The sequence below is a fragment of the Orcinus orca genome, chromosome 10, assembly GCF_937001465.1.
Source record: "Orcinus orca chromosome 10, mOrcOrc1.1, whole genome shotgun sequence".
In the NCBI taxonomy this organism is placed as follows: domain Eukaryota; kingdom Metazoa; phylum Chordata; class Mammalia; order Artiodactyla; family Delphinidae; genus Orcinus; species Orcinus orca.
Genome location: NC_064568.1, coordinates 83233614 through 83259705, shown reverse-complemented (window position 1 = coordinate 83259705; position 26092 = coordinate 83233614). Strand labels below are relative to the sequence as shown.

Genomic DNA, 26092 nt, shown 5'->3' with positions numbered 1-26092 from the left:
GACTGGCCAAGGCCTACAGGGGGCTGCCAGTGTGCCTCTCCCCACTCATCTCCAGCATCCTCCTCCACTCCAGCCACATTGGCTGTGACTTCCTCCAGCCCCACCACGGGCACTCTTACCGCAGGGCCTTTGCACTGGCTGTTCCCTCTGCCTGGAACACTCTTCCCCCAAATGTAGCCATGGTTCCCTCTCTCTGCATCATGCTATTATAAAGTTGTCATATTTGCTCCTCCTACCTCCTGGCCCTCTGGGTTCCACTTGTCCCTGTTCTAATGTTTTCCCATAATCACTTACCACCTTCTAACCTAACCTACCAGAGAATTTACTTATTTGTTGTTGTTTTTTTTTTTTAAGATGTTGGGGGTAGAAGTTTATTAATTTATTTATTTATTTTTGCTGTGTTGGGTCTTCGTTTCTGTGCGAGGGCTTTCTCTAGTTGTGGCAAGTAGGGGGCCACTCTTCATTGTGGTGCACGGGCCTCTCACTATCGCAGCCTCTCTTGTTGCGGAGCACAGGCTCCAGACACATAGACTCAGTAGTTGTGGCTCACGGGCCCAGCCGCTCCATGACATATGGGATCCTCCCAGACCAGGGCTCGAACCCGTGTCCCCTGCATTAGCAGGCAGATTCTCAACCACTGCGCCACCAGGGGAGCCCTACTTATTTGTTTACTTATTTGTGTCTGCTGTCAACAGAAACGTGGAAGTTGCCACAATGGGTAAGGAAGGCTTCATCCAGACCTCAGATGTGGTCCCAACAGAGGACCAACACTGGGGGAATACTGGGGGCGGGGTCAGTCCAGTCTGTACACAGTCAACCCCCAGTCTGTGTCTGTGGAACAGCTGGCTGGTAGAATCAAGTGACAGGAACCAGACCCCTTATATCCCAGTTTCTCAAAAGGAACTAATTCTATTGCTGACAGATTTACCCAAACTTCTGGGAACCCATTTCGGTTTTCTTTTCATATCACCTTTTGAGATAACAAGCTGCGTAGTTTATTATCTGCTCTGGAAAAGGATCCATTTTATTTGCTCTCCCTCCACGTTTGTCTCTCTCCCCCCACCCTGCTTCCCTCCTCACCACCCGCCCCAGCTTCTGACTGGGCTTCTCAGGAATGCACAGCCTGCATGGGGCGTGTGGGGTGGGGGGTACGGAGGGGGTGACTCACTCCTCTCATCAGCTATATAAGGTCACAAGGGGGCTGGAGAGGGGAGGGGCTGGTCTCCCTGCCAGAGGGGCCTCTGGGGAAGGGCACCAGCCACAGCCCAACCCCTGGGCTCCAGTGGCAGGGCTGGGATTTCTCTCCCAGTGGCAGGGATACATTTGATGGAATTAGCCTGCAAAACAGGAGTTATTTAGGGAAGCGGGGGGAGTGTTGGGTGGCAGGGTCCTCATATTCCTCATCTGGCAGCTGGGGACAGGACATGCCTGTCCCTGATGAGCAGGGTGCTGGGCAAGTGGAGCAGGCCTGAGGGAGGGCCGAGGGGAAGGTGTCTGGGCCTAGAGAACTCTGTGCTGCTTCTTCCCCACCCCCACCCCCACCCCCACCCCGAGCGGCTGCTTCCTTATTCTCTCACCACATCCTGAGCACAGTTCTGGCAGGCCCGTGGCCCTGCATTTGCCACTCAGCCCCACCAGCCTTCCGGCCGCCCCCCCACCAGGCTTCCTGTTTGGGCGATCTGCTTCCGGCTCCCCTGCTCCCTGACCTAGGTATGGTCACCCTCACAGGTCCTGCCCTGCGCTCAGACAGTCCCTGGGCTTTGGGCCCCCAAATTCATGCCTTCCCCTCTTTGTTCCTCCCCAGAGGCACAAGCCAACCTCTACAGCAGGAAGTGACTTCTCTGAACACCTCGCCCTGGTCGTTCCTCATCTACTTCCTTGCGTCTGCCCAGCCTGAAGGGGAAGGGGCTGGTAGCAGTCCAAGAGCTCAGGACAGACTCAGGGACCATAGCTCAAGGATGGGAGCTTAAGCTTCATGTGAAGATGAACTGGGGTCTCAAGTGACCCTGAGCTTTGGTCCCTGTGCTTTCCCACTGATACTGAGGACACAAAAAACAAGTCTGAGGATGTCACACATGAGATGAGAACTGGAGACTAGGAAGGTCTTCCCAGTCTCTGGAGAGATGTTAGATGCAGAGACCTCTCTTTCCTTAGAGTTTTTCAAGCTGGAAACTGGTGTGTGGGGAAGGACGTGGGCCAGGGCCAGGGGGAGAAGTCTGCTTGGCTGACAGCTTGGCTGTTGCCAACTTCCCTGCGCTGCCTTCGTCTGCTGGCCTCGGCCCCCACCCCGCCCCCACCCCACCCCGTCCTTAACTCCCATTGTACTCCCTGCTCTCAGCACAGTGCCTCCAAATTCACTTCTCTTTCTTTCTACCCCAAGAGGAGGGAGAGGCCGGGATGGCAGGAAGAGAGGGGAAAACCAACTGCTGAGCCAGTTCTGGGGACGGAGGGGAAGCCCAGGGAGGAAGGACAGGGAGGGAGTGGCGAGGGGGTATTTTGGAAGAGGAGAAGGCTTTTCTTGTCCCAAGAGAGAAGGGAGTACTGTCTGAAGCAGCGGCCCAGCTGGGGGTGTGCAACCTCGAGGTCACCCACTTCAAATGGCCTCTGTGTGCGTCTCTCCCATGGGGCAGACTCGGGGTTCGAAAGCCTTCTCTGCTCCTTGGCCGGCCCTGTTCCACTCCCCTCCCCCTGCTGTCCTGCGGTGTCCCTCCTCCGCACCCCTCGTCCTCGGGTCTGTGAGACCCTCCTCTGCTCACTTCTCCCTACAAGCCCAAAGCCACCCCTCCACCTCCCCAGGCTTCCCGCCCCGACATCCTCCCCGCTGGAAGGCTGGAAGTGCTTTTGCCCTGCGGACCCTGCCCTCACAGGCTCCAGGCTGTGGCCTCAGCTCAGGTCTCCCACCAGACGGCCTGGGTTGGGTCACAGAGTCAGCAATGGAAAGAACTGGGGGGCTGGGGGCTCAGAGCCTGAGGGAACGGAGGGTGAGCAGCCTGGGCACAGCCTGAGAGTGACACACCGAGGACAGCGCTTGCCTGCGGGGCAGCCTCCTTGGGCTGGGAAGTGAATGGAAAAGAAGGGCTATGAGAAGGAAGGGTGTGTGCGCAGGGGAGGAAGAGTGGTGGCAGGAATCAACAAGAACGCATAGACCGAGACAAGAATACAGGCGTATGAGACAGAGACAGGAGCCCACAGAGAGCTGACAGTGGGCTTCTGAGGAGTCTGACTTGGCTGCTCCCTACCTGTTTGTGGTGCCTTTCAGGGGACCCCTTGACAAGGCAGCTGCGGTCGAGGCGGAGGTAGCCCCCCAGAACCAAGATCTCCTCGGCAGTTGGGTACCGCTTCTTCCCAGCCCCAGCGACTGCAGCGTCAGCTGTGGCTGGGCTGGCCGGAGTGGCAGGGGCTGCAGGGGGCACGGACCGCCGGGGGTTGACTGTGAAGGTGTGTCCGCTGCGGCGGGGGGCCCCCACCCCTGGCCCTGCCTTCACCCCATAGAACAGCCGGCTCATGAGGGGATCCCCAGGGGACTGGGGGGCAGGTGGGGCTGGGGGTGGGGGAGACAGAGGGGCTGCTGGTGGGGGCTGGAGTTCCCCTGCTTCCTCTTCCTGCTGTCTAGAGCCTCCAGTCCCAGCGTCCTCTGGTGAGAGGGGGGAGGGCACAGAGCAACGGTTCTGCAGGGCGCTCAGAGGCCTGCCCTGAGCCCCTGCCTCCTCCTTCTCAGCTTCCCCTTCTCCAGCCTCTGCAGCAAGAGGACTCAGGTGCTTCTCAGCAGACTCTGGAGGGTCTGGTTTCTGAGTTTGAGTCTCTGTGTCCCTGGGTGTCCAATCTCGAACCTTCCCAGAGTTCAGGGTCCATTTCCACCCTTCTGTCAGCCTCAAGCCCCTCTCGCCATCCTCCGCAGGGGTGGGCCTCTGTTCTGCTGCCTCCACTCCTCCAGACCTGCTGTCTGGAGCCTCCCTTGTCAGGGTCTCTGACAATGCTGTAATCTCTTCTGGGACCATCCTTGGACTTGGCCTCTCTTCTTGTCTCCCACATTCCTCTGAGCAGTCTTTTCTTTCTTCTCCTGAGCTCAGCCTCCACTCTGATGCCTCCGGTTGTACCCAACTCTGTTCCTGAGACTCTCTGGAGTCAGGCGTCCATTTATGGGCCTCTGTCAGGCCCAACTTCTGGTTGTCAGACTCCACCGGGCTCAGTCTATTTTCCACCACCTCTTTTCTCCTGGGGCTTTGTTCTTGAGGCTCTGCCAGTCTCAGACTCCGCTCTGGAGTTTCTCCAGGGCTCAGCCTCCATTTCCTCACCTCTGACAGTCTGGAGCTCCTGTCTCCAGCCTCTCCTGGGCTCTGCCTCCAGTCTCGAGCCTCCAAAGGCCTGGGGCTCGACTCTCGAGCTCCCCCTATCCCCAGCCTCCTCTCTCTGGCTTCCCTGGGACTGAGCCGCTCTTCTCTTGACTCTCTTCCCTTGGGGCTCTGATCCCGCATCTCCCCAGGGCTGAGTCTCCGCTCCCAGGCCTCTAAAGACCCAGGCCGTCTCTCTGCAAGTAGCTCTTCACTCCGCTGCTGCTGCTGCTGCTGGCGCTCTTGCCGAATAAATCGGTTCTGGTGCACTGGCCCAATGGCCTCCAGGAGGACAGCAGACTCGTCTGGGTCTGGAGGTCCAGCCTCCGTAGTCCCAGGCGCAGGGCTAGGCTCCCCGGGAGACAGACCAAGCTTGGCCCGGCGGCGCTCCAGAAGCCCCCGCTTCCAGGCTGGCATCTGGGACAGCCGCTCCTGCTCTGCCTTCTCCCGGCCACGAATGGCTGCCTCTTCCTGCCGGCGCCGGGCTAGCAGCTGTAGCTTCCAGTCCGGGATGGTGGCCATGGTCCCCTTGGGGAGGGTGGGGAACGCTGGGGGCAGAGAACAGGAAGGAGAGGCTCCAGAGAGGCCCAGAGGGTGAGAATGGGGGTGGGAGGGGAGGTAGTGGAGCGGAGAGGTGGGACACAGAGGAGGGCAGAGGAGCTGAGGGTGAGGACAGAGGGAAAGAGCGGGGAGCAGAGAAAGGGGAAAAGCTGAGAAAGTGAAGGGGAAACTAAGAGCCAAGTTGATGGCGGTCGGGGGATGGGTTGAGAGGAAGAGTGGAGATTCAGGGCAAAGAGGCAGGAGTCAGATTTGTCAGTACAGGTTATTGGGTATCAGAGACAGTCCCCAGAATGTGAGAAGAGAGAAAAACGAGAGAAGTTGGCGCGAGGGCGAAGAGAGAAGGGAGAGGCTGGACGTGAGGGGGACAGGGTCCAGGCGAGGTTGCCTCACCGCTACCCCAGGAGCGATGAGAGTGGGAAGAGAGGTCAGGGAATCCCGCCGGAGAGGGGGCACTGGGACCTGAGGGGGTGTCGGGGAGGTGGGAGGGCGGAGAGTGGAGAGGTCTAAGGGAGAAGGGGAAGTCAGGGGGCAGAGGGGCGAGGGGGTTCCGCGGCTGCAGCCCGGCGCGTCTCAGCGTGGGCCCAGGAGGTCCGGGCTCCCCTTCCAGCTCTGCTCGGGCCACGCCTCTCCGGTCCCCCAGCCCCCACCCCTCCGCCCCGCACTCCGCCCCGAGGCGGGTCAGGGGAAATACCCTCCCCCGGGGACTTTCGGAACCCGGGTGTCGGACCTGCCAGCACGTTCCCAGAACCCTGGCGTCCACCCCCACCCTTACGCGGTCCCGGCACCACCGCCTGCCTCCCCCACCGGCGGTGCCCCGGGACCCAGGCGTGCGGAGCACCGGCCCCACACCTCTTTTTTCCGGAGCCTGCCAGTCCTGTGCCCGGGTCTTGGCTCTCACGGAACCCCGACATAGCCGGCCATCCCCACCCGGCTCTGACCGCACAGACAGGCAATCTCGGCACAAAGAGGAGACAGCCCAAGGTTCGGGCCGGGGACGGGAGCGGGGACGGGAGAGGAGACACCCCCTCCCCAAGGCTGAAGCCCCTCAGTCAACTCACACGCCGCGAGGCTCCCAGGGGAGGGGGTGCGAAGGAGCCTGACGTCCGGAGAGAGGAGAGAGGAAGAGGAGGAGAGAGGGATCGAGGGAGATCCGGAGACAGGAGGGAGGGGAGGAGGGAGGGAGAGGAGGACGGAAAGAGGGAGCCAAGGAGGAGGGACGGAGACAGAGACCAGGGGACCGGGCGGGGGGAGACGGCCGCTTTGTCTGAGGACAATGGGGAGAGGGAAGGGGGCGCGGGGCGGAGCCGGGCGAGGGGGCGGAGCCTCGCTCCCTCCGACCCCGCGTGGGACTCGGCTCCGGGTCTCCTCTCTTCCCGCCGCCAGCCCTGGCCCTCCGACGTCTGTCCCCAGGGCTTCTCACCCGGCTCCCGGATAACCCAGGTGTCCAGACCTCCGCCCCCAGCTCGCCAACCCAGGGCGGCGGCCCGTGACTCAGGCCCCTCGAGGGACTTGAGGAGGAAGCGGCAGCTGCTCCGAGCCGGGCCCGCCCTTCCCATCTCCTGCCGCTCCTCCCCACGCATTTGCCTTCCCGGGCCAGCCTTTGTTACCGTGGGGGCCGGGGCGGCCGCCGGGCTGTGGGGGACCCGTAGGGAGGGGGCGGCAGCAGGAGCGGCGCTCGGAAGCCAACGGTTTTGGAAGCTAGCTCCCTTACCCGAGCCGCTGCCCCACTCTTCCGCTTCAACCTATCTGCCGAGGGTCCCCAGGTCTGCAGCGAGGAAATTGGGGGATTTGGAGGAAGGGAGACCGGGTGCTCCGGGAAGGGGGGTGGGGCGGTCCGCGGGGAGTGGCCGCCACCCAGCGGTCATCAGAGGGCGCGGCCGATGCCCAGACTCGAGTCTGGCTCGCCTGTCCTTCCCAGAGGCAGCCCTGCAGCTTGAGAGACACTGACAGACTGCATGCTACACGTAGAAAAACCAGGCTGAATTTTATTTTCCTGTAGCGCGAGTTACTCGGGAGAGCAGGGAGCCCTTAGTCACCCGAATTAAGAGCAGAAATATCTGCTCAACTGGGTTCATGAGTCTGGAGGCCAGGGGCAGGGCCTAGGGAGCTGGAAAGGCCAGACAGTGGGGCTGGGCTGCAGCTGCAAGGTGTGGAGCCTGATGGGGCAGCCACTATCGTCAAACTTGCGGACCTTGGTCCAGCTCCTAGGAGGGGAGCTAGACGTGGAGAAGAGGATCCTTGAGGCGCAGAGGCCAGAAATAGGACCAGGGGAGTGGTCAGGCCAGACCCTTCTCCTTGTGAGGAGGTTGTTAATGGAGGGTCAAGCCCTAAACTCTGAGGAGACAGATAAGTTCCCCACTCCCTCTTCCTGGCTGGTGAGAAGCGGCCCTTGGAGTCCAATGGCTGAAACTCAGAATTTAAGATATGGAGCTGGACCCAAGGAGCGGAGGCTCAAGCAAGGGAAGGGACAGCTCCTTCAGTCCATGGATTTGGGCCTCTGGTCTGAAGCAGCCCAGGCCTGGATGTTAAGGGGATTTGGAATTGGAGGGGAAAAGGAAGTACAGGGCTTGGAACGAGGGTTAGCCCCTCACTCGGCCTCCCCGTCCTGGGGCCGGGAGAGCAGGTGGAGTTTTCTTTGCAGCTGGGCCCGGAGGTAGCGGAGATCTTGCTGGTCCAGTCCGTGAGCCAGGCCCAGGTAGAGGGTAAGGAGGAGAGCAAGGAGGAGGCGGTCAGTGCCCAGGGTGGGCACCACCCATAGCACAGTCAGCAGCTCCACACACACTGGGTGGCGCAGGTGGGAGAAGAGTCTCAGAGCCCGGGGAGACTTCAGGGCCAGAGGCTCGCCCAGCCCCAGCACATGGTAGTACACCTAAGAGAGGGAGAATGGCTTAGAAATGGAGTCAAGCCCTTGTTGCAACTTAGCTGCCTCTTTCCTCCCCTTCCAGGCACCCTCCTTCTATAACGCAGGCCCAGGAACCACCCTTCTGAGACTGGGGTCCCTGACCCTCATCTCTGGTCCATGAAACTTCCCCAGGCCCAGGAAGCCCATGGTTTCTGGCCTTTGAGGGAGGGCTAAGGGGAGACTATCTTACAAGAAAGGGAGGTGAGGGAGTCAAAAGCAAGAGGCAGGTGGAAGAGTAGGGGAGGAGGAGGGACATCCTTGGAGGGGAAAGAGGTATTCTAGAAAGGATCAGAGGTTTTGGGTAGGGATCTGGGAGCCTCACCTGTTTGAGGCCCATGAGCTCTGCGTAGTCAAAGACGAGAAGGATGCTGAAGATGAGGAGCCAGGAAATGACGTGGAGCACAAAGCAGAGGAGGGGCACCCAAGTGGCCCAGGGCTCGGCCCGAGCCTCCCACAACACGGGGCCCCTGGGCACGGGCTCCCAGTACCGCATCACCAGCTGAAGGAGGATGAGGGACTGGGTATCCCAGCAGCCCACCCTTGAAAGACCTAGACCCAGAGGCTGCCCCCATCCCAGGCTGGCCAGCTGCTCTCCCCGCCTCTACCATGAGCATGTTCAACATGTGGAGGGTGCTGGGTGGGGTCCCAAGTATGTAAGAATGCCTTGTCTCTACTCTGAGGACTTAAAGAATGGATGAGAGTCACCAGATAGGTACACAAAGTAGCCTAGGCCAAGCACCCACTGAGAAACAGATGAGTACTAACTGGGAAGCTTTCTCTTGTGACCTAGGGAAGTGCTTTTGAAGAAAGGATAGGACTGAAGAGGAGTTAACAAGGGAATCTCAAGCAGGACAACGTGAACAAAGTTGCAACGGTGAGAATGCACATATCATTCTCGGGGAATGACAAGCAGTACACCATTCTTGATAAAAAGTAGGATATGTGCTGTGGAGGAATGGGAGCTGAGATTACAGTCCTGAACACCCTTAGTTCTCCTCCTAAACCCATGTTTTATCAGAAGCCTAAGGTCCTTGCCTCTCCAGTCGACGGAATCCTTCCCACAGACTGTTTCCCTTGAGGACTCAGCTGCCAGGGCTTCATACCTGCAAGGCCAGGGCAGTGCATGCCACGTACAGAGACCTCTGAAGGACCCCGAAGTACCGGGACATCCATGACTTCACTGTCTCAGTTGCCATGAGGCTGTGCTGCCCCACAAATAGTAGCAGGAGCCCCAGATCCCAAGCCAGGGGGACAAGAATGCTTTGGTCCTGCAGGGCAGCCAGCCATCCCTGGCGGGCATCTAGCGGGAGTTGGAGAAAGGGACAAAAGATCAAGAAGACTGTGGGAAAAACTCCCTACTGTTATCTCTTCTTGGGACCCCAGGCCATGTCCCTTAATGCTTTCAAGAGCCTTAATGCTTCCTCTCTAGGCTTTGCCCACCTCACTTTTCTATTCCCTGTTTCTTCCCTCTTCCCCAGGCCTCCTTCAGAGCTGGGGAAGAGGATTCATGCTGGTCAGTCACGAAAGGCATGGCTGGAGTGCCCTTCTTGTTTCGGTTCTCCAAATGCTCCCTCTTTATAACACTCTCCATAGTCCTCTTTACTAAGCCTTTCCTTAGAATACTCTGCTTATCGCCCTCTCTCCCCCTCAGTCCTCACTCTCCCGCGTCTCCAAACCGCTAATCCCTGAGTTGCTAATTTAGTCCTTGGTGTCCCCTGCAGCGTCTCGGCGGCTTTCACGGTTCTAGTTCCCTCTCCTGGACTTCCCCTGTCATTTGTCTCCAAGCCCCGCCCCCGCTCCCTCTGCTCCGGCTCCACCTTCCTACCCCAGAGCTCATCCTCGGTCCCTCCCGCTCACCCGGACCACCAGACTCCGAGATTCCTCCAAGAAGTGGCCGAAGGGAGGTAAAGCGCACGAACTCCACTCCAGTGCCAAAGGCCAGGATGAAAGAGGCGAGGGCAGCAGGGACGAGGAGCAGTGCAGGGGCCATGGCGAGAAATGGAGGGGTGGGGAAAGGGGCGGTTTTGGGATTCCCGCGGCCGCAGGCTCCGCCCCGACCCCGCCTCCCGCCTGGGACCCTGCCCAGGAGGGCGGGGCTCCCGCGCACCGACGCCCAGGCTTCCGGCCGGCGCGCGCGGCTCTCTCTCACAGAGCTTCAGGGCTGATCCTTAAGTGCCTTTTCCCGGTCTGCGATCTCCGCGTCACAGAAGGGAATGTTAGAATCCCAAGTGAGAGGTGAGAAGGGCAGCGGTTGTTCAGTCATGCACGTGGTTTGAATCGCAGCTGGGCTAGTTTTCGCATCTAAAACGAAGACAGTTCTTCTCTTGCAGGGTTCTTGCAGAAACGGCATTATGATCCCCCCTTCCTTTAACAGCTTTGACTAGAAAACAGCCAGAGTCAGAGGTTACAAAGCCTCAGCTAACACTTTAATAATGAACGGTGAGAGAACGGAAGACTGTTGACCCAGGCTGAGAACCCAAAGCTCTGAATCATCCATTACAGCTTGTTAGATGAAAAAGAGTGACTATTTTACCACAAACGCTTAGTCTGTAATTTATTATAAAGCTGATTTGTTGCCTCTCCACTTGCTAAGGGGAGAGAACTTGTCTGTAACACTGAAAGATTTGTTCTATTAATGCCAAAGGCTGTTACTTTGTAAACATGAGAGTAACAATATATTAAAATATTTGTGATAGAAAACTTTATTACAGTTGTAAACTTTGTAGTATGTTAATTTTATCCAAGCTTGTGATAATTAACTACCTATACAACCTCATATTAGACTCCACTTACTAGTCAGAAAGCACTAAGATCTTTTGTCCAAAATTTTCCCTACAGACCTGTTTGTAATACCTACAAGACTAACATTCACATCTAAAAATCAAAGTAAAGTAAGGTTTTTCTCCATTAAAGATCATGTAGCTAAGGACCTGGTCACAGTAGCTATGACCATAGTAAGGAACTTAGAGATCATGAAGCTAATTCCCTCAGCTAATAGATAGAAGAAACATAGGCCTAAAGAGATCAAGAAAATTTCCCAAGATAAGAATTAAGGAACTGCTAGTCCTGTGGGCTCAGGGATGACAAAATTGCCAAACAGCATCCCACAGGCTCTACATTCCTTCCCCTCCCGGAGGCTTAGTATTCCCATTCTCCTCTGAATCAGTGCTATTTTATACTGTACCAGACATCATTATGTTTTCCCTCCTGATTCACTCTCCATCCTGCTTTCTGCCTCAGGAAGTTGTCCTGAATGGACTACATCAAAGAAAATCACAGCATTTGAGGGAAGCCTTTCTATGTAACTGTTCCCTCCTCTCAACCTTTTGGGTTTACAGGTGGCCACAACAGAGCTGTGGGTACTGGCAATATTCTTTGTGATTTCTCTACACTCGGCCTACTTATAATTTTCACTTCATTAAACTCTCTCCAAATTATCCTAATTTGACTGTGCCATAGTTTCCTCTTAGGATCCTGACTGACAGAGACATTTATTACACAATGTGCTATGAGCTGTAGGGTTCATTGGAAGTGTAAGAAAAGATCTCTCTTCTCTAGAAATTTAAATCGGGGCACTTAAATTGTACCAGTCATGAAGTGGGTGTGCACATGAGTGCTAAGTGGGGCTATAGAGACAGCAGGTACTGTAAGGAATCCAGTGGACCTCAAGGACACAGGCAGCTTCACAAAGTACAAGGCTTTGAGCAGTGCAAGGGGACTAATATTTATCTGGGTCCTACTGTGTGCCACACCCACTATGGCTATGCTTAATATATATTGTGAGATTAGGTATGTCTAAAAGCCAGCACAGTGTTTGGCAAAGTTCATGCTGTTTCTACTACACCAAAGTTTTCCAAACTTAAGTATAACTTACCTGCAGAAAAGTGCCCAAAACTAATCAGTATTTTTTTAAATTGAAGGGAAATTCACATAACATGAAATTAACCACTTTAAAGAGAACAGTCCAGTGTCATTTAGTACATTCATAATGTGTGCAACCACCACCTCTGTCTAGTTCCAAAGCATTTTCTCTTCACCCCAAAATAAAACCCTGCACCCATTAGGCGGTCATTCCCCATTTCCTCTCCCTGCCAGCCCTGCCAACCACCATCTACTGTCTCTATGGATTTACCTATTCTGTGTATTTCCTACAGGTGGAGTCATACAATGTGACCTTTTGTGTCTGGCTTCTTTTACTTAGCATAATGCTTTTGAGATTCATCCTCAAAACACCATAGCACAATTAGTACCTCATCCCCTTTTATGGCTGAATAATATTCCATTGTATGGATATGCCACAACTTGTTTATCCATTCATCTGCTGATGAACATTTGTGGTGTTTTCATCTTTCGGCTCTTGTGAAAGTGTTGATGTGAACATTTGTATACAAGTATTTGTCTGAACATCTGTTTTAATTCTTTTGGCTATATACCTATGAGTAGAATTGCTGCGTCATATGGTAATTCTATAATTACCTTTTTGAGAAGCTGTCAAACTGCTTATCACAGTGGATGAATCATTTTACATTCCCATGAGCAATGTAGATGGGTTCCAATTTCTCTACATCCTTGTAATCAACCAACTTCTAAAATTTACAAAATAAAACTGTACTATACCATAAGGCACATAGTGAATATTTATTTATCACAGAGGTTAAGCCTAAGGTAACTTTATAAATACTGGAAAAGCAGGCCAGGAAAAAAAAAAAAGGGCAGAGATTTGCTCAACGTCAAAGCTAAAGGATGCTTCTAACGAGATGGGGCAAGGAGAGGGGAAAATATTTTAGTAGCATTCCATAACTCCACCCTCAAATTTACTCACTCCAAGCATTCTTTCAAGTTCTGGACACTAAAATTGTTTCCACTATCTTTTGCAGGGTAAGAATCCCAGTAAGAAAAGAAGAGGAGAAACAAATGGTTTCCAAACAGGAAGCAGGACACTGTGCGCGCCATAGAGCAATAAGCACATCAGTCCGGCTAAATGTGAGCGGCGACTTAAGATATCTGAGCACGGGATTGGCCGACTTTAAGAGGCCATTTAAGAAAACTGTGGCTCCCAATCTCCCTGTCTTTGTTTACCAGCAAGCTTTTCAGCCCCACCCATGTTCCAAGACAAATCAGATCAGTACACCCCAATCCTTTCTAAAGCCCTAAGTTCTTTCTTCCAAATATTTCTAACACTTTATATATTGGTCTGGGAGGAAAAGCATACTGGGGTGGGGTTTTCAGGTGGATGACACTTCCAAACTGGAGAGGACAAAGGCCTCTGGCTTGGCTTCCTGCTTTAGTACTCCTGTGAGCAGGAACTCAGGTGAGAGGATGGGCAGCCCAACCCGAAATGGAATGGCACATCGAGGGAAGTCCTGGGAACATGTAATCACAACTCTCTGAGGCTGGAAGAAAGAGAAAACAGAAAGCCAGGGGTGAAAAAGAATCCTAGAAATAGGTTCGGGACCCACTAATCAGTCTTAGCAGCACAAAAACAGTACCTCCTGACGGGAAGCCATATGACACACACTGTCTATGAAGAACTCTTGCCACACAAGTTGAACCTGAATTTGTTCAACCTTTTAAAGTTAACTACGATTTACAGGAAATATAAAAGATAGAAAAACAAGATAAATGACACAACAAGGGAGCAAACAGAAAAATCCAGACTGTGGAACATTCTAAAGGACAAGTGACCTAGTTTCTGCAGGAAGTCAATGGCAGGAAAAAGGCTAGGTGGGTTGGGGGGTATGCTCTAGAGTAAAAGAAAATTAAGAGATACAGCGCAATTGTGGGGATACATGGACCTTGTTTGAGTCCTGATTTGAACTGTAAAAAGACATTTTCAGATGACTCGAGAAATTTGATTAATGGAGTAAGACGAAGTAACCAGGAAACAATTGTTAATTTTGTTATTGACCAATAACGGCATGTGATTATGTAAGAAATGTACATATTTCAAATATGTAAGAAAAAATAATAATGATCTTTGCAGTTTCCCTTAAAAATTTCAGCAAAGAAAATGAAAGAAAAAGGGAAAAAAAAAGGAATAGAGCAAATGCAGCAAAATCTAAATTAACCTGTTGAATCTGAGTGATTGGTATATGGAGGTTCGCTACATATTCCCTCTCCCTTTGTGTATATTTCAAAAAATTGTATATACAAAAATAAAAATAAGTCCATTTGGTATCAGCAGACCTCTTCCTTCTCTATCCCTCTCTATACCAGAGGTCTTCCCCCAGCCTCTCACTACTCCGTGTTCCCATCTGTACCTCCATTTTCCCTCTAACCTGTTCCCATTCCAGCCACCTCTCTAACTACGACCTCACCAGATCCTGAACACACCACCCCTACCTTATAGGACCGGGGCATGCTGGGTAGGACAGTGCCTCCACAGCAGCTGATGATCTCTCCCATCTGAGGTGGTGGTGGCTGGACTCCTGGGGTCACGTGAATCTCGTAGCCCTAGGAGGAAGAGAACGGTGGAGACAGTAGATGATGCACTGAGAGGCCGTGGACCGCTGGGCAACAGCTGAAGTGTGGGGCAGAAGATGGCCTCACCTCCAGCAGCCTTCGCTCCCGAGCCCGGCTCAGGGCCTCCCGAAGGCTGAAGCCAAAGTTCTTCTCCTGCTCAGGATCAGTCACCACATATTCAGCCGGGGGCAAGAAGCAACCTGCCTTGTGGGACTAAGGACGGTAACAGTCAGCATCAAAGCTCAGCCCAGCCCTTCACCCAGCTCTTCTTTCTAGTGTTTACAGGGAGCTCACGAAATGTTTTCAGAATTAAGCCTTCTGCTTCACTAACCTCGTCTTCCTGTACCCACGTTCCTCCCACCGCTTTCTACAGACCCATGTGAGCAGCCTTCTCCCGCCACTATCTCTATGGGTCTGTCATCATCTCCTGGCCTCTCACCTGGTGCAGCCAGTCCAGGGAGAGGATGGGGATGCCCCGCCCCAGGGCACACAGGAACTTGACTGTCCGGCGGATCCGATCTGTCACCAGGTGGGAAGCCTCAGCCACTGAGCTGGCCAGACTGCCCCCCAGGGCCAGCACTGCCCGCTCTCCATGAGCATCCACCACGCCTGTGAAGAGCACCTGTGAAGGGGGTTAGCCAGAGCTGGTCACGGCAGCCAGCGCCATCGGCACCCGGCTCCCAAATCCCCTGGGTCTCCTCCCGTCCTACCACATCTCCATCTCCCACAAAGCCCCAGGGCCCTTCTCTCCTACTTTGGGGGCCGTGGACTCTTGGAGAGGTTTGGTCCGTCGCAGGCTGCGGCTTGGTATTTCCTGGGGCTCCTCCTCTGTCTGCTCTCTCTTTCTCTTGCCTGGTCCTGGAATCACTACATCCTGGGGTTGAGAGAGAACTTGGTGGGAGTTTCCAAGCCCCCAAGCTCTTTCCAAACTAGGTGACTCCAGCCCCCTCCTCACCTCTTCCTTCCTCAGCTTCGCTGCAGGATTTTCTTCTTCTTCCTTGAGGAATGCTGTCTTCTGGGGAACTTCTCTTTGGAGCCGTTTTTGAAGTGGAGGTGAGTCCGCAGTAGCTAAAGGCCTCTTGCGATTTTGAGAGGCCTCAGGCTGGGGCTCTGGGGTGAAGCCAGATCTATCTGCTGCCTCCCCCTTTGGGATCTGGGGAGCACGAGTGGGTGCCTCGGGAAGCTGGGCAAAGGCAGGCTCAGGAATGGTGCTAAGGGACTCGGCTGCTCTCACTGCCCCTCGTCTCTGGTTCCTTGAAGACTGGGAGTTAGGTTCGGAGGGTGCAGAATAGGGTTCATGAACGTGAGCTGTGAGAGACCCATGTTTCCTAGCGGCCCTTGGCCTCCTGCTGCAATTGGCTTCAGGGATGGGCTCAGGGGGAACAGGCTCTCCTGTGGGCACTGGAGAGTGGGATTCAGGGGTGGTAGGAACTGGCACAGCACTTACTGTAGAAGACCTTAGTGTCCTGCTCTGACCACCCTGAGCTATGACTTTGGGGGTGACAGGCTGCTCTGTGGGGGACGAAGGTTCAAGGTCAGGAGCTGTGGGTTCAGTTGGCTGGGATGTCTTGACAGAGGACCTTTGTGTCCTGCCCCAAGTGGCCTGAGATGTGGGCTCAGGGGTGAGAGACTGGTCTTTAGAGGTGGAAGGCTGGGGCTCAGGAGTTATGGGGACAACTGGTTCAGGGGCCTTAGCAGATGACCTAAGTGTCCTGCCCTGAGGGGCCCGAGATGTGGGTTTGGGGGTGACAGGCTGGTCTGTGTGGGCAGAAGGCTGGAGCTCAGGGGCTGTGGGGACATTTTGTTCAGGGGTTTTGACAGAGGACCTAAGTGTCCTGCCCCGAGTGGCCTGAGATGTGGGTTTGGGGGTGACAGGCTGGTCTGTGGGAGTGGAAGGCTGGGGCGCAGGGGCTGTGGCGATAACTGGTTCGGGAGTCTTGACAGAAGCCCTCTGTGTCCTGCCCCGAGTGGCCCGAGATGTGGGTTTGTGGGTGACAGGCTGGTCTGTGGGAGTGGAAGGCTGGGGCTCAGGGGCTGTGGAGATAACTGGTTCGGGAGCCTTGACAGAAGCCCTCTGTATCCTGCCCCGAGTGGCCCGAGATGTGGGTTTGGGGGTGACAGGTTGGTCTGTGGGAGTGGAAGGCTGGGGCTCAGGGGCTGTGGAGATAACTGGTTCGGGAGTCTTGACAGAAGCCCTCTGTGTCCTGTCCCGAGTGGCCCGAGATGTGGGTTTGGGGGTGACAGCCTGGTCTGTGGGAGTGGAAGGCTGGGGCTCAGGGGCTGTGGAGATAACTGGTTCGGGAGTCTTGACAGAAGCCCTCTGTGTCCTGCCCCGAGTGGCCCGAGATGTGGGTTTGGGGGTGACAGCCTGGTCTGTGGGAGTGGAAGGCTGGGGCTCAGGGGCTGTGGAGATAACTGGTTCGGGAGCCTTGACAGAAGCCCTCTGTGTCCGGCCCCGAGTGGCCTGAGATGTGGGTTCGGGGGTGACAGGCTGGTCTGTGGGAGTGGAAGGCTGGGGCTCAGGGGCTGTGGCGATAACTGGTTCGGGAGTCTTGACAGAAGCCCTCTGTGTCCTGCCCCGAGTGGCCCGAGATGTGGGTTTGGGGGTGACAGCCTGGTCTGTGGGAGTGGAAGGCTGGGGCTCAGGGGCTGTGGAGATAACTGGTTCGGGAGTCTTGACAGAAGCCCTCTGTGTTCTGCCCCGAGTGGCCCGAGATGTGGGTTTGGGGGTGACAGCCTGGTCTGTGTGGGCAGAAGGCTGGAGTTCAGGGGCTGTGGAGACATTTTGTTCAGGGGTTTTGACAGAGGACCTAAGTGTCCTGCCCCGAGTGGCCCGAGATGTGGGCTTGGGGGTGACAAGCTGGTCTGTGGAGGCGGTAGGGTGGGGCTCAAGGGGTACAGAAGAAACTGGAGAGGACCCTTGGGGCTTGACTTTGGGTTTTGGGTGAAGAGAGTCCAGCTCTGAGGAAAAGGGAGTCTCCAGAGCTTCCTGACTCTCATTTTGTCTGGTCCTGGGAATGGGCGGTTCTAAAGGAGGTGGAGAGGGCGAAAGGAGGGACTGAGGGGCAGGATGTTTCTGGCTGTGAGAGATGAGGGGGTTTTGGAGAGGCGCTGAAGCCTCCTGCAGTGCAGGAGGCCGACAAGCATCTGGGGATTCCTGATCACCCTGGGGAGAAATGGAAGCCAGTGAGGGAGGAGGAGACAGAGAGAAGAGAGACAGGACTTGGATACTGTTCTTGATCCTTGTTTATAGAGTGTACTCGTGGCATCTCTTTCTGTCTGTTCCATTAGACTGGGAATTCCCTCCTTCCCAGAGACCTCTCCCCAGAATGCCAGTACAGCATTCTCCATGTATGGATGATGCTAATAAAGAGGACGGTTAGGAGAAAGAGGAAAGGGGCTTGAAAAAGGAGCTTTCTGAGTCAGGGAGGGGGAGACAGAACTTGGGGAACAGATATGGAAAACAACAGTGTCAAAGTAAACGGATAGAAGCCAACTAAGGAGCCAACCAAGAAGCCAACTAAGGAGCAGTGAAAATGGAAGAAAAGTTAAACGTATGGGGAAAGGAGTAAATGAAAGCAAGTCAGGGGAAGGGGCAGTGGAGGAGATTGCAGAGATGACCTGTGGAGTGGGGAGGTGGGTACAGAAAGCAGCTCTCACCCTGGAAGCCTTCTCAGCAGGTGGCATCTTGCACTTCAAGTAGCCTAGACAGAAGGGAAAGGCAAGTAGCTGAGGTCTAAGCAGTCAGTCACTTAGCGGTTGATTATCATGAGGGCTGTGTACCACCTTAGGCTCCCCTCTACCTTCACTTACCTCTCTGCTGCCTCCTGGGGCTCACTGGGGCACCCCTTCCTCCACCTGACTGGCTCCCAGAAGCTATGGGGTCTGAAGCAAGTCCCTGAAGGTCTCCTGCCCCCGCTCCAGGCTCTGGTGTCGAACCTGAGGCCTGGCCTTTCTGGTCCTGGCCCCCCGCCTCTGTCTCCCCTGTCTGTGGGCCTCTGTCCAGCATCACTTTGGGTACCTTCCCTTGTAACCCACCTGCCTCACACTCTCTCTCTGCTACTGGTTTCTCTGCTTCTCTGTCAAATATTTCTCTTGTAAGAGTCTGCTTTTCTCTCTCTTTCTCTTGTATTTCCTCGGGTGTCTCAATTTCTACCTTCAAACTCTCCATATCCCTTTCAGTACTTGCACTTTTTACTTTTTTGTCAGACTCTTGTTTCTGAGTATCTCTAGCTAACACCTGTTTTTGTTCTCTGTCCTGTATCCCCTTCGTTGATTCTTCCTCTCCCATCACATCTTCCCTCTCTCCTTCCGAGGGCAGTTTCTCAGTTTCCCTCTCCAATGGCCCTCTCTCAGGGGTCACCCTCTCTGCTGTCTCTCTTGGTGTACCCATGTCTTCCTCCACAGTCTGCATCCCTCTGCCTTGAATCCCCAGTGGCTCTGCATGAACTGGACTCTCTGGATGTTGCTCTTGTGGTGCTGCCATAGGTGGAGAGGGGCAAGATGCATGGGCTTCAATGTGGGTGGCAATGGGCTGGGTCTCAGAGGCTTCAGACTCTCTCGGACAGAATGGCTGTGTAGCCAAGACCTCCCATGGCTCATCCAAGGAACCTGAAAGCAGAGTGAGAGAGAGAGAGAGAAGAGGGAGGAGTGTAGGTTGAAAAGGTAATAGCTTGAGAAAAGATGAAGACAAATTCATGCATAATAAATTTAAATGGGTTATTAAAGGAAAGCTGGGAGTAAGGAAGATAGTCATAACATTTAACATTTGTCTCAAAAAGTAAGCCCAAACCTTCATATAAAAGCTCTCTCAGTAGCCTCTTAAAAACTTATGCTAGACTAGTTGCTCTATGGGTCTGACTTAATATGGCATTTTTTTTCTGAGGAGATGGAGGAACATCAGCAAAACGTCAAGAAATATAAAAGAAACGTGTAGAGGGGGAAATAAGGATGCCAAGTTTGGGACACAGAGGAGGGGAGAGTTTCTTATACCTGTGGCCTGGAAGCTGCAACGGGAAGGGCCAGGCTCTTGGGGCAGAGTAAACAGGAAGGCCTGGGTGGGTTCATCCTCCATGCTGGGGACTGTTGCACAAGAAAGCATGGCCTGAGCACTGCTCCACAGAACTCCAGGGTCCCATTCTTAGTTTCCCACCCTGACCGTCCCAGCTTTCACACACTTCAAGGACTACCAGTCTGATCTCCAAGCTCCTGTTTGTACCAGTATCCACATGATACAGATGTCCTCACCTTCCAGGCTCTGATTCTCTCTCTCCACAAAGCACTGGGTAGCTTGCAGGTCCAGATCTTCAGAATCTGGTGGGGGAGGAATATAGGATAATTAAAAAATCACAGCTGACCCTTAACTCCTTCCTTTTACTCTACTATTCCCTCCTCAGCCCCAACACCATGCAATAGACTGAATCTCTGTGTCTCCCCCAAAATTCTTACATTGAAACCTAATTTCCAATGTGAGGGTATTAGGAGGTGGGGCTTCTGGGAGGTGATTAGGTCATGAGGGTGGAGCCCGTGTGAATGGGATCAGTCCCCTTATAAAAGAGACTCCAGAGAGCTTCCTTGGGCCCTTCTGCCACGTGAGGACATAGTGAGAAGATGGCTGCCTATGAAGAAGGAAGCGGGGCCTCACCAGACACTGAATCTGCTGGTATCTTGGACTTCCCAGGCTTTAGAAGTGTGAAAAATAAACTTCTGTTGTTTATAAGCTACCCAGTTTATGGTATTTTGTTATAGCAGCTCAAATGAACTAAGATATCCTAGAAGCATTCTTTATTGCAGGGGTTAAGGGAGGAAGAAAGGCCAGCACTAACCATCGTGGTTGTCTCCAGAGTCCATGGTCCTATCCACATGTGGTTCTCTCTCCCCTTCTGTGGGGGTCTGGGCCCCCTGTCTCTGTGGCTGGGTGGGTTCCCCTGGAGTGCCTGTGTCCACCACCAGATCTGCTATGTTATTCCTTGAGACAGGGAGAAGGTCCTGCTCCACTTGGGCCGCGGGTGACCCACCCTGGGCCCCAGCCATAAAAGCCCTGCCCTGTTCAAGAACGGCTACAGCCCACTCTGTCCCAGTATCTTCTGCCTGAAGCTGGCTCTTTCTTACATCTGCCACTGCTGAGGCTGCTAAGGATGTGTTCTTCTCCGCATCTGGGTCACAGTCCCCAGCGAGAGGAGGCTGGGCTTCTTCTAGATACACCACAGGCAGCTTTGCTGGGCCTCCTTCAGCTTCCACATCTGTTTGATGTGTCCATGCTACAGGTACTTGATGCTTCTCCAGAAGTATAACAGCTGGCCGTGGTGGGACTTCCTCCACCACTTGTGTGTTGATATGCACTGTGGCAGAGGCTTGGCTTCTCTCCAGGTGGAACCCTGGTGAGCTCTTCTCTTCCGCCACCTCTGTATCACTGTCCCTGAGAGGAGGATGACTCTTTTCTGAATATGCCTTGCCCGTGTGACCCCTGGGAACAGTTCCTGTCTTCTCCACTGGGAGCCCCTTTTCCTTCACGTCTGTGTCACTGTCTCTCCCAGCAGAGGCTTGGCTTTGCTCCAGAAGGGCCACCGGTTGGGACCTATCGTTTTCTGCATCTGGATCTCTGTTCCACGCAACGGCCCGGCTCTCTCTTAGATGTGCCAGCGTGAGAGCTGCTGAGACTTCTTCCTTGTCATCTGTATTGCTATCGATCACGACGGAGGCTCGGCTTTTGTCCAGAGGGACAGTCAGGGGGGCCTCCCCCTCCTCTATATCTGTATCACTACCAGCCGGGCTCTCCTGCTGATGTGCCACGCCAGGTGCCCGAGGACTCTCTGTACCAACTTCATGGAAGATGTGCCTCTTCCTCACAGGAACTACAGCTGGGGTCGCAGGGATCCCCTCTTCTTCCACATCAGTATCACTGTCTATGAAGCCACAAGGCTGGGCCCTTTCCAGATGGACCCCAGTGAGCCTTCTCAGAGGCCCGCTCTCATCGTCCACATCTGTGTCACTGTCCACCCCAGCAGGCTGGCTCCTCTCCAGAATCACTCCAACTGGAACCACCCTACTCCTCGCGCTCCTCTCAACTTTCGTGTCATTGTTCTTCTCCTTCACTGAACACTGATCCTTTTCAAGCTGGATTCCAGTTGTGACAGGTTTAGGCTGTTCTGTCTCTGCAGCGGTGACTCTTCTGGCAGCTGAGGAGCCCTCCCCTGCTCCTGGTTGCTGACTTTCTTCCTCATCTGTGTCACTGTTCAAGTTGAAGGCAAAAGGTGGCCCAGGGACATCCAGGGCAGAGGAAGGTCCCTCTTCATCGCTGTGAAGGGAAGAGAAGAGAGAGTCTATAGAATCTATTTCCCCAGAAGGGATACCCCACTCAACTAGGAGCTCCTTGAGGGCAGACATGAGGTAGTATTTTCTTTTCTATCTCCAGCAGTTAGTTTTTTACTTGGCACATCAGAGGTGCTCAATAAAAATTCAGTTGATTGAACGAGTATGTGTAGTTCCCCAGCCCGGACTTTCATGGTAATAAGTTCTCGTAGAGATGGATCCTCCAGCCCCTGACTCCTCCTCCTTTAGAGGACTCAGGTGTCTGGCCCTTTGGCACTCACCTCTCTGGAACTACTGTTGCCAAAAAGGAGGTCCTTGGTCCTTTCACCACACACTTCTCAGAAAGAGAATCTGTCAGTTGTAGAAAGGAGTAAGTTGACAGTTTTACACTCACAATCCCCATCTCCTCACCCGCCCTCCCAATACACAAACTTACCTACTTCTTCCTCTGAGTCCTCAGCCAACAGAAGCCTGTGGGGTTGAGTTCCTCCCTGTACCCTGGGTGTCTCCTCTATAGTTAGAGGGCCCCGGGAGACAAAGGGCAGGGGGACATCCAAGCGATGGTACTGGCAGGGCAAGTCAGCAAAGAGAATCAACTCCCGGTCCCTCAAACGATGACTCACCCCAGGGCCCAGGACCTTAGGAGGCCTCAGGATTTGAGTACCATTGAGGCTTCCACAATCCCGGAGGACAGGCGCCTTGTCCCAGGCCAAGATTTCAATCACTGCATGTTGTTTGGAGATAGATGAATAGGGCAGGGCCACAGAGCAATCAGGCATTCGGCCTACCACATTCTTCCCAAGGTATAGTGGGAAATCTAAGAATTAGAGAGGTATATGGGTTCCAAGGCCAGAGTCCTGACCTTCTATTAGGAAAATGTTCCTGTTAAGTACCTCACTACTCACTCAAGGTCCCCCCATGCATTAGAAAAATAAAAGGCCCCAGGATTATCTAGCTAATAAAGAATATATGCAATGCATTATTCATAATCAATACCCCATCCATCCACACTGGATTATTTTCTATTGTAAAATATACATAAAATTTACCATTTATGTAAAATATACATAAAATTTACCATTCAGCCAACTTTTCAGTGTACAGTTCAGTGACGTTAAGTACATTCACATTGTTGTGCAAAACGTCACCACCACCCATTTCCAGACCTCACTGGATTTTTATCTGAATCCCTTCATCTTCTCCTACCAAAGTAAAGGCACCCCATTGAGTCCAGGGCACTTGCCTGGAGCAATCAGATCAATCAGCCCCCTCTTCTCCATTCCCAGTAAAACCTTTTTTCAGATCTCCCAGATGCATATCTAAGCTTGCAAGCCTCCAATTACCTCGCCACAGAAATAAGAGGCCTAAAAAAAAAAAAAGAAAAAGAAATACCAGTACTTCAGCACCCAATAACCCCTGACCTTTTTCTGGTCCATAGGAACTACTGAAGATACGCAGTCGCCCAAGGGGCTCCAAGCTACACCCCAAAGATTCACTGGGTCTCTCTTCAACCTCCTCTTCTTGTTCAACTTCCCAGTTAATAACCTGGGTGTCTTCCATGATCTGAGGAAAAAACACATTATTATCACCTCTTTCAGTGGGTCACACACACAGCCTCAGAGAGGAGACTGCTAACTGCTGTAAACCTGGATAGCTATGGAGGCTGATGCTTCCCCTTCTGCCAGTCATTCTGTTGTTATTCTTCTGAAGCATTTAAGAAATATCTTTGACCATGATACGGAATAAGAAATAAATATTATAGAGTCCCCAGTACAGAAATATTATAGAGTCCCCAGTCCCCAGTACAGAAATATATACAAAAACGCATGCTTGGGACTTCCCTGGTGGTCCAGTGGTAAAGCATCTGCCTCCCAACGCAGGGGACTCAGGTTCGATCCCTGATCAGGGAACTAAGATCCCACATGTCGCAGGGCAACTAAACCTGTGTGCCACAACTACTAAGCTCGGGCGCCTCAACTAGAGAGCCTGCGTGCCACAAACTACAGAGCCCACGTGCCCTGGAGCCTGCGCGCCACAACTAGAGAAGAGAAAACCCACACAGTACAACTAGAGAGAAGCTCCGGCACCGCAATGAAAGATCCCGCATGCCTCAGTGAAGATCCCGCATGCTGCAACTAAGACCCGACACAGCCAAAATTAAATAAATAATAGTAAATAAATAAATCTTAAAAAAAAAAAAAACAAACCCCACATGCTTATTTATAGACAAATGTTTTGAGAAACAATGTTAAGCCTTTTTACAACACTCTGATAGTTGTCATTCTGTTTTTTTCTCTTCTCAATTCTTTAAACGCCGATTTGCAATCCACTAAATTGATTTCACTATCCACTATTGGGATAACTTTTGCCAAACACCAACTATGTATCAGGCATAGTAGCCATGAGGCAGGCGTTTAGGACACTAAGGCTAAAAATATTCAATCAGGATAACATAGCAGGTAAATGAAAAGGGTAGGAATAAATGTGCTTCTGGCTGCAAAGCCCATGCTTTTTACACTTTATCAGATCATCTCAGTATGATCAGACTAAACTGCAAAAAATCATAACAGCCAAAAGAGAGGCTTGGTAGGTGTCAAGCACTGCTCTAAATACTTTATATTCACTGACTTATTTAATTATCACAAGAACCCTGTAAACTATTATTATTACTTTTTTTTTTGGTTGTTTTCCTTTTGGACACGCAGCATGGCATGTGGGATCTTAGTTCCTCGACCAGGGATCAAACCCCTGGCCCCTGCAGTGTAAGCACGGAGTCCTAACCACTGGAGCGCCAGGGAATTCCTTATTATTACTTTCTATTTCTCAGATAAAGAAACTGCAATACAGATGGATTAAGGAATTTGTCCAGGACCACCCAGATAATGTCTCTCCTCTGTTTAATATTCTTTGATGGATTTCCATGCCCCTAGGATAAAATAAAATCTAAACTCCTTAGCAAGACCCTCCACAATCAGAACCTCATATCCTCAAATGTATGTCCCACCCGCACCTCACCCAAGCCTATGATTCAGCCACATGGACCTTCTCCCCAGTCTCTGAACACATTGCTCCCTTTCATCTGCAGGCCTTAGCCAGCTCCTTAGCCCTTTGCTCATAGTTTTCTGGTCCAAATCCTACCCATCCTTTACAATTCAGTTCAAATGTCACTACCTCAGCAAAGCCTTGCCTGGAGTCTTCTCTGCTTTCTGGTGTTCCCCATGTTCCTAAGTGTTTCACGGTGGTTGGTGGACTTGTACTTATCCTGATAGCTCTCACCATAGTGTAACTATTACATTCCATTTCTGCCTCACACCCCCCGAGAACTGGACAAGGCAGAACTGTGTCTTTTCCCCAAGGGTCCATCATATTCATTCAACAGTTATTGCGCACCTGGTACCGCTGTAAGTATTCGGGATACATTCCTGAACCAAAAGTAAAATTAACTCTGCCCTCCTGATTAAAGAACAAATAAGATGAAAACTCAAAACAGTATGAAAGATGCTACTCTAAACGGAAACTGTTGACAGGTTGGGAAAGTAGGACACCTCCATGGAGATAGTGTTAACTCCGTTCTTAAGACTGGCGAACTCAGCTGGTATCCATGACCCTCGTCTCCAATCCATGGGCCACCACCTTTGATCTCCCTCCATCCCATGGGTTCCCTCCTAGCCCAACGGCTCCCTGTGTCTTCATACCTAAGGTCAGGGAGGAGCGTCAGGTAAGGATGAGTATTATAATCCGAGCAGCAAATTTCCAAGTATCCTCCGCCCAGTCGTACCCAAGGCACGCCCCTCCCGCCCACCGGGGAAAACCAAGATGTCACCCGGGGAGCCTTGGGCGAGGCCCCCCAGAACTCACCTACTTTGAGTCCCCGCGCGCGCCACCAGTAACGGCCGCGACCGGGGTGGCGCGAGTGCCTGAGCGGGGCGGGGGCCGATTCGCTGATTGGCTCCTGCCGCTGTCTTTCACAGCCCGGCTGCACGCCGACAGAGCAAGCCGCCAATTCGGAGGCACAGCCAGAGCCCCGCCCCGTCCCCGCCCCCTTACAGCTCAAAGGGGCGGCTTCTCCGGGGAGGCTGAGATCAGTTGGCTGAGGCTGTAATCAGAGGCCGCCGAAGGCGCACAGAATAGCGCACCTCGATTGGGCAGCTCCAGAGGACAACCCACTGCCGCTTCACCGCACCGCCCACTTCCCGCGCAGATTTCCAAATTGCGACCACAGAGTCTGGACGCCAGCGATGGATAGAGGGGCTTACCATAGTCGTCGCCCCAAGCATCTAGTGCGGCCAGAGCGTCCTTCCCCGGTCCTCCCAGACATGGAGTCCGCTGACTCATGAGAAATGAAAATGGATTGCGGGTTGCAGTCGTGGCTGAAGGCTGCAGTTTGGAAAATATCCCGTAGGCGTGGCGCTCGAGGACTCATTGCAATGGAAGTCATTTTCTTATGAGTTAGCTCGTCTTGAAGTCATGTCATTTCCTCTCTGACAATACATTCCTGATGGACATTTTGAGGTCATTCTCCAAG

The 26092-nt window shown here is 53.1% G+C and overlaps 3 protein-coding genes and 1 long non-coding RNA gene across 19 annotated transcripts in view; 1 reads left to right on the top strand and 3 right to left on the bottom strand.

Moving 5' to 3' along the window:
- PPP1R18 (protein phosphatase 1 regulatory subunit 18) overlaps positions 1-6303 on the bottom strand; it is a 9294-nt gene extending 2991 nt beyond the window's left edge. The window contains exons 1-2 of one of the 2 annotated variants that reach the window (XM_033417111.2): positions 5742-6303; positions 3240-4879 (exon numbers count right to left, since the gene is read on the bottom strand). In XM_033417111.2, coding sequence (XP_033273002.1) covers positions 3240-4853 — 1614 coding nt within the window. In that variant the 5' untranslated portion in view covers positions 4854-4879; positions 5742-6303. The remainder of the gene's footprint in view (positions 1-3239; positions 4880-5741) is intronic. The other variant, XM_033417112.2, reaches the window with a different exon arrangement.
- LOC125965562 (uncharacterized) lies at positions 5736-12984 on the top strand. Its single transcript, XR_007479599.1, has 3 exons — positions 5736-5873; positions 8585-8668; positions 12672-12984. It is a non-coding gene; the product is annotated as an uncharacterized LOC125965562 (long non-coding RNA).
- On the bottom strand, positions 6852-10007 carry NRM (nurim). 2 transcript variants are annotated; one of them, XM_004286053.4, is made up of 4 exons: positions 9652-10007; positions 8898-9094; positions 8117-8293; positions 6852-7761 (listed from the first exon to the last, which is right to left on the bottom strand). In XM_004286053.4, exons 1-4 carry the CDS (start codon positions 9782-9784, stop codon positions 7480-7482), a joined length of 789 nt encoding a protein of 262 aa, XP_004286101.1. In that variant the 5' UTR covers positions 9785-10007; the 3' UTR covers positions 6852-7479. The 2 variants fall into 2 exon arrangements, with proteins under 2 accessions (XP_004286101.1, XP_004286102.1); XM_004286054.3 differs by lacking the exon at positions 8117-8293 and having other exon boundaries at positions 9652-9988.
- Positions 10156-26092, bottom strand: MDC1 (mediator of DNA damage checkpoint 1). 14 transcript variants are annotated; one of them, XM_049715650.1, is made up of 16 exons: positions 25824-26084; positions 22989-23130; positions 22004-22384; positions 21849-21918; positions 20082-21553; positions 19504-19569; positions 19249-19338; positions 18070-18867; positions 17917-17960; positions 15212-17422; positions 15011-15130; positions 14696-14878; positions 14344-14469; positions 14137-14247; positions 13007-13187; positions 10156-10174 (listed from the first exon to the last, which is right to left on the bottom strand). In XM_049715650.1, the coding sequence occupies exons 1-15, from the start codon at positions 25842-25844 to the stop codon at positions 13020-13022; spliced, it is 6003 nt and encodes a 2000-aa protein (XP_049571607.1). In that variant the 5' UTR covers positions 25845-26084; the 3' UTR covers positions 10156-10174; positions 13007-13019. The 14 variants fall into 14 exon arrangements, with proteins under 14 accessions (XP_049571607.1, XP_049571606.1, XP_049571618.1 ...); XM_049715649.1 differs by lacking the exon at positions 10156-10174 and adding an exon at positions 12271-12380; XM_049715661.1 differs by lacking the exon at positions 10156-10174 and having other exon boundaries at positions 12414-13187; positions 15212-16082; positions 17067-17422; positions 25824-26092.

Excerpts from the sequence above, each read along its gene's own strand:
- NRM (XM_004286053.4), bottom strand. The coding sequence starts at position 9,784 with ATGGCCCCTGCACTGCTCCTCGTCCCTGCTGCCCTCGCCTCTTTCATC. Across the intron at positions 9,095-9,651 it reads CTCGGAGTCTGGTGGTCCGG|ATGCCCGCCAGGGATGGCTG; the intron begins GTGAGCGGGAGG and ends AACTCCCGCTAG. Across the intron at positions 7,762-8,116 it reads AGCTCATGGGCCTCAAACAG|GTGTACTACCATGTGCTGGG; the intron begins GTGAGGCTCCCA and ends TCCCTCTCTTAG.
- MDC1 (XM_049715648.1), bottom strand. The coding sequence starts at position 25,844 with ATGCTTGGGGCGACGACTATG. Across the intron at positions 19,570-20,081 it reads CTCTGGAGACAACCACGATG|ATTCTGAAGATCTGGACCTG; the intron begins GTTAGTGCTGGC and ends CTCCCCCACCAG. Across the intron at positions 18,868-19,248 it reads TTGCAGCTTCCAGGCCACAG|GTTCCTTGGATGAGCCATGG; the intron begins GTATAAGAAACT and ends CTCTGCTTTCAG.